Source organism: Lates calcarifer, linkage group LG2 (assembly GCF_001640805.2).
Source record: "Lates calcarifer isolate ASB-BC8 linkage group LG2, TLL_Latcal_v3, whole genome shotgun sequence".
In the NCBI taxonomy this organism is placed as follows: domain Eukaryota; kingdom Metazoa; phylum Chordata; class Actinopteri; family Centropomidae; genus Lates; species Lates calcarifer.
The window spans coordinates 18,650,216-18,664,060 of NC_066834.1; the positions used below are offsets into that span (position 1 = coordinate 18,650,216).

Sequence of the window (13,845 nt, forward strand, 5' to 3'; positions counted from 1 at the left end):
ATCAGAAAAACATCTCAGAATGCACAACATGTCGGACCTTGAGGTGGATGGGCTGCAACAGCAAAAGACCACGTCAGGTTCCACTCCAGCCTGGAATAGAAATCTGAGGCTGCAGTGGACACAGGCTCATGAAAACTGGACAGTTGAATACGGCAAAAACTGGTCTGATGAATCTCAGTTTCTGCTGAGATGTACAGATGGCAGGATCGGATCAGAATTTGATATCAACAGCATGAATCTATGGACCCAACCTGTCTTGTGTCAACAGACCAGGCTGCTGGTGGTTTAATGGTGTGGGGAATGTTTTCTTGGCACACTGTGAACCCCTTAATACCGTCATTTACTGTTTGAATGCCACAGCCTGTTGTTGCTGACAATGTTCATCCCTTTATAGCCACAATTTACCTATCTTCTAATGAGGGGGGGCCACAGTGTCAGATTGCAGTATACAGTGCTGTGCAAGAGTTTGAGGCACTTTGGAATGCAATATCATCATTATATTGGTCCCAGATCCATTATCCAGCATGGCAACAATCCCAAACATACAGCCAGAGTCATAAGGAACTATCTTCAGCAAAATAAAGAACGAGGAGTCCTGCAACGATGATGTGGCCCCCACAGAACCCTGATCACGACTCACATGTTGTCAGGGTGAGGCAACGACCCACCAAAAAGTTATATCTGAGCTCCTGTGACCCTAATGACTCACAGTCTTTAGAACTGAGGAAGCCTTTTGGATGAGAGGTGAAAGGTCTTCAAGAAAACTAAAAGAAGTTGCCTTCAATTCTAGCAATTAACATTACCGTGACCTAGATGACTGAGAACCTACATGGACAACCCTGATCAAGTACCTTGAAAAAGTGTACCCAGGAAAATTGGTGCTGTTTTGAAGGCGAAGGGTGGTCGCATCAAATATTGATTTTGTTTTTTTCTGTTTAATGCACTGAATTGATAGATAGAAACTATTTCTGACATTATTTTTGAAAGCTTCCTTACTCTATTTCATTGTTTCTAAAGACGCCAAACCTTTTGCACAGTGGTGTACAGTTATAGTGCTTTGACAGTCTCGTGTTGGTGTGTTTTTGGGGCTATTACCACATTCTTTTATGGAACTGCCTTGTCACTGATGTTCCTCTCAGGCTCAAGATTCAGACTAAAGATTTGGGACTCTAAATTTGATCCCAATCTAAATTAGTCAAATTTGTCACTTCTTGATAAGACTTGAGACCTTGCTATAAAATGTGGCAGTCAAATGAAACCCAATGCAATGTGATTATTTTGATTATTCACATATGATGAATGAACATATGAATTTCTTTTAGAAACTATTATGTCCTCCATTCAGCTTTGTAAAACATTATAAAGTGAATCCTTTTTAAGTTCTTGTTTGTATGTGACAGTGGGCTTAACTAATTGTTAATAAGTAGTAAGAGTTCAGTTTTAATTGTTTATGTATGCATCTATTTTCCCCGAGCTCATGCCCTGTGTTATATTACACACATTCCTCCCACTCTGTTACACCCTGCACGCACACGTGACAGCGACACACACCAAGCTCTGCTCTATCAGATCATAAGGTTCATAATAAGACACAGGCTTCTGGCAGCATCCCACCATGTGCGTTTGCGCGTATGCATATTGTGATTTGCATTGTTATTGGTGCTATGCTGTACTCCATGAATGCCAATGTGTCATGATACATATCTGTATAGTCTCTGTATATTTTCTCATTGTCTCTCTCCGTCTCTGTCTCATGTTGTCTTTAGCATTTTTCTCCTCTGTTTTCATCAGCCCCATCCTTCCCAGGCCTTCCCTCTCCTCACAGCCTTCTCCGTTTCAACTCTACCTGCAGTTTCCTCCCTCTGCGACTCTCTCAACCAATCTTCATCACACCATGAATCATCAGCGGGAGGGAGAGATGAAAAGCGGGAGGGAGGGAAGGAGGGAGGGAGAGAATAGGGGTGAATAAAGAGGAGGAGAAACGGACGAAACGCAGGCATTAAGATTGAGAAGGGAGTAATAGGACAAGAGAGAGAGAAGTGAGCTAGAAGAGAAGGAAGAGAGAGGAGACGGGTGAAGGACAGCATAACGTGAATAAGAGAGACAGATGAATAGAAAGATGAAAAAAGGTGTTCATGGAGGAAAGGACAGCTGGGACAGAGGGAGGAAACGTTAGTGTGTGTGTGACAGAAATTACAGTAAGCAACGGAGACAGAAATGCAAGTGATAACCTCTGTAGGACTGAATTAGCACTTGTTCTGTCTCTCTCTGTCTCTGCCTGCTTCTTTATTCCTCTCCTTATAGTATCAACACATCCCTGTCTCTATCTACACTGCAAAAAATGTTCTAATGCTGCACTTGATGCTCTCATAGTCAGGTTGTTTCCATTACACCCAAATTAATATGATTAATTAAAACTCATTGCTCTCATCTAAATGAGAAAAAAACACCTGTTTGGTTCCAATCAATACAGTTTATTAAAGTATATCCTGCAGCAGATACTTTTAGCACTGAAGCAGCCTCTGTTGTGATGTGTGCTAACTGTTGCCTCATATAGACATATTAAGAGTTAGTTTTGAAAGAATTAAAGGATTGCATTCCCATAAAATTGGGGGATTTGCAAAAACAAAAACCAAAAATTGAATGGTCAAAATCAAAGCAGCAGAGCCCAAACGTTCAGTTCTGTGTAAATGCCTACATCTTTCAAACTCCGCACCTCCACTTTGTAACACAGGATGTCTGTTAAAAAGCTATAGTTGTTAAGCCCCATGATGAGCAAACTGATCTTCAGGTATAAAATTGGTGCCCTTTTAATTGGTTAGTCAAAAGAAATAAAATTTTATCAGTGACAACTTAAAACACTGACCATTCATATATTTAGTCTGATAGGCCTATAAACATGACCTGACCTGTGTTTTCATTTAATTTTTTGTCTTGTTTTTTAATTTCAGCTTTGATGATGGATATCATGATATTAAATTAGGACAAAGTCAGGATGATTGTTTTTACATTTTGTGCAGGGATATTTCAATATAGATTTTAAGCACCATTTTAAATAAGTGTTTTCATCGGTCATTGACTTCAAGAATATCAGAAAACACATCTATCTTCCTCTGGAAACAAGTACTGACAGACACTGTGCATTTTTCTTTTATTATTTAAAGAAGAGTGTGATTTAAAATTTTATTAGTACATTTATCGACTAGTATACCTGTTATCTTCTGCAGTGTATCTCATTATCTCCCTCACTTTTTCTCCCCCTTTCTGCCTCATGCTTAGTCGCCCCTGACAGCCACATTCAGTTTCTCCTCCTCCCCTGCTTTGTACTGTCATTCATCATCAGTGTCATTCATTTTCCTCTTCCACCTGGCACAACATCTGTTTAGGAGTGTTGCACTTGCCCTGTTGAAAAGGATGCAGATACTCTGTGTGATGAGAAGCCCGAATACAGTTTCACCTCTTTATGCCTGGTGTCAATTTATATGCCAACTCCTGAACACAGCGTGCAGTGTCTTTATGAACTAACCAAATGTAAAGAGCTGTGCAGCACAGTAAATACCTGATATTCAGAGGTCACATTGTTTATGTGTTTCTGCTATGTAGCAGTGATCAGAAAGATTTTACTAAAATGTCAGTATGTTCCTTTAACCTACAACATCACATTTTGATAAACATTAACTCAGATTTATTTAATCATTGAACAACAACCTTATTGAAGGTTATCTGTTACACTTAGAATCAAATCAGTGACATCTAGCAGGATGTTAAACAACAGCCAACATTTAAGTAAAAAAAAAAAAAATCAAGAATCTTAATCAGGACTAAACCAACGCAGGAAAGAACTTAGACAGACTTAGACAGACTTTATTGATCCCTTTGGGATGACCTCCTCAGGGAAATGAAGTTTCCAGCAGCTAATACAGACAGACACAGCACGCAGGACAGTTGTAAACGACAGTTTGCAAACGACACAGAATATAAATAGAGTAGAATAAGAATGAAAGTAAGTATGCACTGATGCATGATATACAGAAGACTAAAACAGACCAAAAATGTCACCTCTCAGAAACTAGGCCAGTGATAAATCAATTATCTAAATAGTTGCTGATTAATTATCTTGCAATTTATTGGTCAGCTAATCGTTTAAGATCCAAGTTAAGTATAATAAAATTTATTTTATATAGTTCCTATAATTGCTTTATGAATTCTGACCAAACCTCTAAATGTTTCAGAGGCAGTTGTACTCACCACACCCTCCGTCTTTATTAACACACTGCTAAATGAAGAGGGATTTTATTTACGTCACGTACATGCTTTCATGTATGAGACTTATTGTCATGTTCATACTGTTGTGATGTGTGCAATTTGAACTAGTTTCATACTTTTTCATTCTCTTAAAGGAATTCAAGCAGTCTGTGTTTTCTCTCAGCGATGTTTTCATGTGCCAATTTGTTCCTGGCCTCACAGAGTTGAGGACCTGAAGACAGGAAAACAACAAATAGATCACAATTGTCTCTGTTCTCGCTGATGTTAATGTGCTGAAAAGTAATTTATGATTCAGTCGGCATCACTTAATGAGGTTGTTTTGTCATGTTAAGTGCGTGTGTGTGTATGTGTGTGTGCGTGTAGCTGAACCTGGTGCACTGAAGTGTTTGTGCTTTGAAGAGCTGTTGTTTTGATTCAGAAGGCTCTGTCCCTTTTTGTACATTAGATGAAACCTGCATGTATTACGATAATAATAATTAATAGCGATGAAAATCAGTGGAGAAAATGATGCTTCAAGTCAACTGACTTCATATTAAAAGGCATCAAAGAGACAAGTGCTGCTTGGATGTGTGTTTTCTCATAGGAAACAAGCAGGTGTTCCTGTGATCCAACTCACACATGGAAAAAACAGGAACAATTTTCTTTGTGCCAGAAACTGCACTGTGCTCAAAGGCAACTCCAGAACAAATCCGAGGCATTGTGATGGAGTGAAAATATTAAAATAGCACAGTTTTAGAAAACAAACGATCACACTTCCCACTGCTTCAATCCAACATTGTAGCTTTTCGATCTAATTCTCTGTCTGTTTCTGGCAGATGGTGATGGCTACCAGGACCACCTCCTCCCTGTGTGTTTGGATAAAAGCTGTCAAAACAGTGCCATCTATTTGGCCAAGCCAAGCCAGTCAGAAAAGGTACGTAATAGACACATGACCGTACTGACACAAGTCATTCTAATGAATTAGCTCAATTCCTACTCAATACACCACTTTTTTTTTTTTTTTTTTTTTTTTTTGTATTTATGAGCTGGTCTTTACTTTTCAATTCTACCGTTCTTTATAATGCCACTCTTCACACTTCTTTTCTCTTCTGATTGGTACAACACAGCTCCACTCATCCACCCTTTTTTCTTCCAGTTTTCGTACACGAAGGAAGCATAGATAGGATCAGATAGTATGAATAAACTGGATTGCTGTCATTTCTATTGAAATGACTTGTACTGTAGAGAGTGAAAGCATTTGGTATGGTATGGTCAGTAGTTCAGTTCACACAGAATGGAGGAAGGTAACTGTAGCTCCTTCTATCATTCCGTCATCAAAATTTTCATCCAAGAACTGATATCTGCTATTTATAAAACAAAAATTCAGTTTTCGCTAGAGGTGCAAAGAGGTGGAAAATTTCTGGTAACTTGCCGGAAACTTCCCAGAGATTAGATGAATAGATGAACACTCCTCAATCAGCTGCTAAATCAAACTATAACTTACAGTCCTGTATGAACAGAAAATTGGCAGAAGGCAGAAGAAACAGCATCACAGTTGAGCTAGCTAGCACTATGTTAGCTATCCTCTTAAATTGTCAATGAAATGGTGTTAGCTTGCTCACATTCAGCAAATCTGATTTTCTGGCTAGCTAGCTACTGTATATATAGATTTCAATTCATTTTTTGTTAGGTAAACTTTAATACCACAGATCAAATATATATTACCCCAGTAATATCATCAAATCTTAATTGACTGGATGTAGTATGTGGGTTTGCTGTAGTGTGCAAGATTCTAGAAACTGGCATAACGCACAGCGCAAGGTAGAAGTTGAATTTGCATTAAATCTGGTTGTTTTAGATGTTTTGTTACAACTACATTTAAGTTTCCTATTATAGGCTAACCTGCAATTTTGTCAGTTTCCAGTTTATAACCGTCAATTCCTGTTAGTTCCCATATTTTACCATCAGTTCCCATATATTCCCATTAACTCCAATGGAAAGTTTCCACCTTTGAAAATTCTATGAATTTTGCAGGCTTAGTCCTAAAAATATACAATAACACAATATACATGTACTAAAGAGGAGGGAAGAAAGGAAGGAACATTGTTACCTTTTATACTTTGAGAGGGTGGTAATTGGTTTCATGACTGAAAGAAGTCACTGCTAAGCAGATTGTTTGTTCAAGTGTTTGTTCAAACAGCCAATGTAATCTTTTTTCAGCTTTTACTTGCCCAGTCTGTTTTCCTTTATGTTCTTAAAGACTTATTAGATCTCCTCTCTGAGGACTATCACCTCACCAGAGGGCCCACTGCAATGCCAGAGCTGCTGTTTGTGCGAACAATGGCTGTCTATTTCAGGAAGGCATTGAACACTTGGCTCACTGCGGGGAGGGCTTTGCTTAGAAAGACATCGGGGCTGATCCAGCGAGTGTCATTTTGTTTTCAGAGCCAATGCGAGATAGAAGTAAAAGATATGCACACACACACACACCTATATGCAGTCACATAATGTAGACACGGAAATTAATATGTGTGTATGGACATGTTCACTCACAGTTGCTCTTACACGCACATAAAAACACACACTATCTCCACCACCACCACCTACGTACCATCTTGTGTGATTCTTTTCAGTTGCTTCCTACCAGTTGGCAGGAGACCCCACTCCTCTTTTCTTCGAGCAGAGAACTAGCTAACACTTTCTTTCATTCCAAAATAGAAATATTACAGGCTTATCTGCATGTCCGCCCCCACACACACATGTGCGCACAAAAGACACACACGGAGACACACAGATGCACACTCCCTATGGACATGCCTTCTTTTGTTTGCCTGTCAGCAACAGAAACATGATTGAAGGAAGAAGTGAAAGACAGAGTATTAGAGGAAGGGGAGGGGCGGCAGAGAGAGGAGGACTTATAGGCACTGATGGATAAAGTGAACACATGTTGTGTTCAGTGTCGCAATGTGTTTGAGAGACAGTCATCACTGTCAAAGAGAGAGACAGACGGAGAGGGAGTGGTAGGCAGAGTGAGGAGGAAACCAGACTCTCTCCAAGATTCTGTGCTTTCATTGAATAATGATAACAATATACAATGATAACCTCCCTCAACAGACGCCAACGTTTGTATGCATAGCTACATCACAGTATTGATCTCCATGGGTTCATCAACATTTGTGGTGTAAACACTTTCTGAGCTGTAATTATGCTTGATCTTATATCAGGTGTGCGTGGGTGGGTGTGTGGCTCCATTACAGTGGCTCCCCAGCATTTTTGATGTAGCAGCTAGTCAGCAGATGTCTCCCCTAGAGGTATCTGCCCACTGACAATGATAGAGAAAATAGAGGGGGAGATGGAGGAAGGAAACATGTAAGAGACACAGAAAAAAGTAGGGAGGGGGAGGAAAGGAGGAGAATAGAGTGATGGAGGGGGAAAGAGAAGGAGGAGGAAAAGGAAGATTAGAGAAGGAAGGAAATGAGAGAGGGCAAAAAAATTCTCTGGTCCCTTCATTGCCACTTTGAGAGGAACATCTCATCAGACGGAATGAGGGCGGGAGAGGCAGAAAAGAGGAGTGGAGAGTGAATAAGGCTAGTGATATGTATACAGGCAAAGACATGGTGAGATGCCTTTGGGTGTGCATGGGGGTCCCGCTGAGTAGAAACTAGTGTGTGTCTACAGTTCATCTCCAAACGGCAATTCATTCTGTCCCTCCTGCAGTCTCAGGCACAGCTCTGCCTCTACCTCTGCAGCAGCTCCAGGGCTTTTAGTTCACCATATTGGAGGAAACCGCAGGGGGCTCCCAACACCTCTCTGCTTCATTCTCTGTCCTTACAGACACACTGTCACATTTATTGCACTCTGGACTTCTGGACTTATGCTCTTACATTCTCTAATGCAAGTGGATATTACTGCAGACAATGGTGTAATTATGTGGCTGTGGGTGTTACATCTGTCAAGCAAATTGTATAAAAGAAAAAAAAGTGAACAGAAAAACCTCCTGAACATCAGAGAAGTATAAGCGTGGAACCCATCCAAGCACATCGCATATGAGTGTATATTTAAGGCCATGTCCCATTTCCAGGCGAGTTCAGGAATATTTATGTGATGGAGCTGAGCAGTATTGCTAAATAGCATCTCAGTATTTTTAAGCATCAATGAAATGGCCTTACAAATGGATGTTTCTAATCAGAACAATAATTTAGACAAACCGCTCTTTATTAAATACCAATAGATTTCCCAGACCATTTCAAACGTTATATTACTGAACATTTTTAGACTTCAAATTAATTTCTACACACAATAGAACGAGTCTAAATAATCAGTATCCTAAGTGGTCACTTAAAGTGCAGAATAATAGCAACGTAACAGTATGTTGCAGTAGTCACTGAATGAATCAAAGCAGGTTGTTAGTAAGTAGTACATAGAGCTAATCTACGCAGCTGGAGTTAACTACAGCTACTGTTGTTAGTTTCTTTAGACACAAAGAAGGTCAGTTTAAGAGAAACTGGCAAGGAATGAACAAACTGATTGATGAACAATCAATCAAGTGAACCCCAGCAACACATTACATGGCACTTTTTTATGTTTTGAAGGAAAAATTAAAAGTAAAGAGTTGCAGATTTATCTTATTTTAACATAGAATATACAGTACTTCAACTTACAGTACTTACAGTACATTAAAAAACGTAATCAAATCAGTGTTTGCTATGACCACCCCTTGCCTTAAATACAGCGACAGTTCTCTTAGGCACTGTTACAGTTTTTCAAGGTACTTGGCAGGTAGATTTTTCCAAGCAGTTTCTTCTGTCTCTTCATGTAATTCCAGACTGACTCCATGACGTTGAGATCATCTTCCAACCCTAAGTGGTATCCCAGTGATACTGGGAATGAATACAGGAGTAGTTCAGGTTATGTGTTGAGAGAACCATAGTGGAACTCAGTGTTGAGTACAGTTCTGACAGTGTTCTTACACTCAGTCCACTTAGCATCAGTGAGTGAGTTACCCCACTGTTTGGCCACAGGCCAGGCTCTGTGGCAAAAAGAGACAGTCAAGGATTGATTAGCTTTGAGGATGTTGTTACTGTTCTTTTGTGCTAGCTCATGTTGACTGTAGTTAGTGGGGTCTGAAGATAGAAAGAAATTGTTTACAAGCTAATGCCCTTACTATCACTTCTACAAAACACTGGAAGAACAGCGTGTTTTAATTTATTCTGCAGTGACACTGTGCAGTGCTTACTCATTTAACCAATGAGATTTTGTATCTTAACTTCATAGAGAACAAGTGTAAAACTGATGAAACAGTATTGAGTTAACAAAATCTGTAGGTATTTCTCAGTTGCAGTTAAATTTGTTTTCGTACGCACATTTCTGTGCATATTTGCTCTCTTGTTAAAACCCCTACTATGCACACATGCAAAACACACATACCGCCCCCATGAAGACTGAAGCCAGCTGCCCACTGTTGCTGCCCACACAGTGTAAGGGCAGCCAGTGTGAGCCAGACAGCTTCCTCCCAGTCATCCCAGTCAGCCGGTCAGTCAGTGGTCAAAGAGGTGACACTGACAGCAGGTAGCAGCTTCCCCATCCTGCCCAGCTGACACAAAGACATATGGTCTCACTCCATCTCTGGCTTCAACTCCTGACCACCTTTTTTCTGGGGACACACTACTGCCTTGTTCCTACCCCGATAATAACGCCCAGTCTGTATCTGTATTTTGAATAAGGACATGTCAGTGCAAGGTGTTAATGCAGAAGTCATCAGCACAAATGGAGGCACCATCTCGATGGATAGAAACATTTTGAAGGTTAGAAATATCATCAAGCCATGTGGAAACATCACCGTCACAGGCAGAGAAGTCATCACAGTGACTGGTGACATCATCATATTACAGTAATAGCACTTGTACTGACCTTCAGATTTACAGTGTTTGCTCATGTTGGCAGTGAACAACCACTATCCCAGCTGCAGTGCATATGTAGTTGGAATAGAGGAGATTTAGAATAGAGTACATTAAAATAAACACATAGTATGTATAAGAAATTTGTTGTAATTACCTCACTTCTGCAAACTATACTTAGGTTAGAGGTCCATATAACTGAACAGAGGAGGGTAATTATACACATTCTATGTTGCAAAGTTTCACACACACATATGACATTTAGAAAGGTAAACTGATATGACCAGCTAGGGTGAATGAACTGCCAATGAGCTAGATTTGAAATCAAACTTGATGACCAGTTTGTTGAAGAAAAGCTGTGATGTCCTGTTGGAGATTTGGAACATTTGCTTTACAACAAGTGTTTAGGGAACAAGCAGTAAATAGCTGGACTGGGGAAACAGAATTGCCTTTTAAAGGAAGCAAGCACAGTTAGATGAGAAGATTGATACCACTCTGGATGCTAAATATAAAGCCACAGTCAGCAAGGGATTAGTTTAGCTTTGCATACACAACCATCCTCACTCATGCAAAAAGACATTTAAAACTTATTATGGTTCAAGTAGTATTCGTCCTTTTATCAGTGTTCTGTATTTTCTTCATTTCAATCGGCTACAAATCCTCAGCACAATGTCAAACACCTCAGTGTGATCCTGAAAGTCACTCCTGATTTGCATTTATCTCTACTTTCTCTGTCTAAAGCTATTTGTGCAAATTCTGGGCTTGCAAACTATATTTTAATGTAGAATATTTCAGACATTACATCACCTAAAACACTATCATCACATACATACAGACCCATAATCAAACCCACAGTCATTCTTATGCCCACGATTACAGCAAGACTTCTGCTTTGCTGTGTGGCAGTCATGTGCTCCTCCCGCCCAGTCCTCCTGTGTTCAAACCCACGCTGTCTTTCAGTGCCAGTTCTAATGTGAAGAGCATTACAGTCATTATATTGCTGGGATCATAAAAGCCATTGCTTCATTACACGCCTGTTTTTTCCCCTTTATTTTATTGCTTTGGACAGTCTTGTTGTCTGTCGATGTTACAGCACCTCCCCACATCACCCCGTAAACCCCACCACCACCACCTCCCACCTCCACCGCAGGCCGCCCACATTTTAATTTCTTGGCCTAATGAAGCGGGAGCTCACTCCGCCAAGTTGAATCAATGGGAGTCTCTGAGCATGCCATCGCTTTTTCACTTTAGTCGTCAGCAAAGCCGGGAGAGTGATTTTATGTCGGGGGGTCTGTGTTTGTGCCCCTTCTGCTTTTTATGTGTGTTTTTATATGCGCTTCAGTTTTGTGTGTGTATGTGCCACAATAAGCTGTCTGCACACAGTCTGTGTTTTCCCGCTGTTTGGTAAAAAGCCATTTGTATGCGGGATCCTTCCCTTCACTACCATTAAAGGTATCAGATTACCTCCCGAGCGCAAATCCCATCATTGTCTTCATCTCCATTAACTAGGTCATTTGGATCTCGGTGCTAACACACTTACATGCACACAAATACACACTCACACTCAATTCGGTGTTAATATGTTGACATTTGAACCAGCGAATGTGAGTATCAAGTTATTTAGGCTTAGGAGCACTCTGTTTGACTAGGAGGACATTAGGCCACAGATTAATCTATAAAGACACACTTGACATTATTCAAATACTCTGCTATATTTAGTGATTAAATGTCAAAACTTCTGCAGCCACGAGGAAGGAGTAACTGCCTCATGATTTATTTAAGGAGCTCCTGTGTCAGGTTGGCTATTCATTGCAGCTTCTCAAATACAAAATGATTTGATCAGATTAGAAACCTTTAATATCCTCACTAACAGCCATATATAATTTCCCCCAAATTCCCCACATAATGCTGCCGAGCAATAAAAACAAAACCCAGGTTAAACACTGTCTCGTCTTGCTGAGGGAAAATGCTGTACATTACTGTTTTCCCCCTCTGCTCCATTGGAAAACACTGATCATATGACTTCCACTGTTGCTGTTGCGCTTTATGATATTGTCTGCTAATTTACATCAATTAAGTCTTTCGTCATCTGCTTTTGTTCTGCCATATGTTCACACAATATGATCATCAGTGTCATTAGGTAATGTTTGAGAGAGACTATCAAAGCTTTGTTTTTTTTGTTTTTTTGCCAGGAAACTATTTAATGTGTCAATTACATTGAGACAGCAATGATAATGCATAACTTATGTCTGAAGCTTAATCTTGGACTCCTGCTTAATTAAGCATCTCTCTATCATGTCTGAGTGAATGCATGCACATGTGTGCACATGTGATTGTGCAGTTTTGATATCATCATTCCAGTGTCTGTTCTCTCTGAGGCATTGTATGTGTTACTTGATTTCATCATCCCTTTACCTGCAACACTGCTCATCCCTAATGCTGTCCTCAAGTGTTGAACATTTACCTAGAGCCTAAAGATGACATCTCTAATTTTATCTACAGCTATCATGCCATCACAGAGCCTACAACTGAATCTCTTTAACCCGATGAATGACAGACACTCTGCTTGTGCGTTTGTGTGTCTGCATTTTTGCAGTGTTGACTAGATGTAGTTGGTATTCTCTGTGCACTTCCTTTCTCTTCTTCTAATCAGCGTTAGGGGGGAAAAAAAAGCAACAGACAGTACACTGATTGCCTCAGGGCAAACACCAGCACAGTGGTCTGCTGATAAGGCCACCGGCCAGCAAAGGCCACGCTCTGTCCCTGAGAGAGAACATCATGGCAGCACTGAGCACAGACCAAAGGACTCTAGTGTAAAGATAATTCACCAGTGAATTCATTTGCCTTGCAGACTGAAGAGCAAAAAAAGACAGAAGGTGTAGTTACTATCTAAAAACATGGCCACCAGCTCTGTGAGAATAACTGCTGACATGGGGACTAATGTGTTGTTAATACTTAATAGATCAACATCTTTTCCCTTTTGAAACCAGCACGTTTTGAGTGGAAAGGGTGTGCTTATGTGTAGCTTTTTATATTAAATAGATACTGGATTTTGGGTTGAAGCCAAATGTCATTTGGATTATAAAGCACTGCCCTCTCTTTAGGTAATGAGCTGTCAGTCATTTTAGATCAAGACCTACACTAATGTATCATTCCAACTACTTTCATTTTCACTCCCTTCTTCCTCTCATATCTCCCATATCATCGTTGGTTACATTCAGAATTAATAGCTCTTCTTAGATGGAACTTCACCAGAAACTATAAATAAGCAAGATTAATGTGTTTGCCCATTGGCATTTTTTTTAACAGGGGAATAATGATTTCACCTCTCTCGGTGTGTACAAATGTGAATGTTTATGTGTGTCCATGTCTAGCATTGTGTTTACTGGCCACAAATGGGCTGGCAACAGTCTCTCTCTCTCTCTCTCTCTCTCTCTCTCTCTCTCTCTCTCTCTCTCTCTCTCTCTCTCTCTCTCTCTCTCTCTCTCTCTCTCTCTCTCTCTCTCAATCTTCACTTCCCTCAGCCAGCCACAGCACAGTGGTCATTTCCAGCACTCCCATCCACTCTGGATGTCAGTAATCATAGAGCCAAGTTTTACGCCCATATGGCAGGCAGTCAGCCTTTCAAACTGCATTGCAACATCACTCAACAGTCATTTAATGAGAGCTTGACTGCACTGCATTGCATTAAAGCTCCACGTTC

General features: G+C 40.2%; 1 protein-coding gene across 1 annotated transcript in view; it reads left to right on the forward strand.

The window, feature by feature from the left end:
* itfg1 (integrin alpha FG-GAP repeat containing 1) overlaps positions 1 to 13,845 on the forward strand; it is a 130,967-nt gene that overhangs the window by 40,618 nt on the left and 76,504 nt on the right. Inside the window, exon 9 of the mRNA XM_018697450.2 lies at positions 5,082 to 5,179. Within this exon, the coding sequence (XP_018552966.1) occupies positions 5,082 to 5,179 (98 nt within the window). The remainder of the gene's footprint in view (positions 1 to 5,081; positions 5,180 to 13,845) is intronic.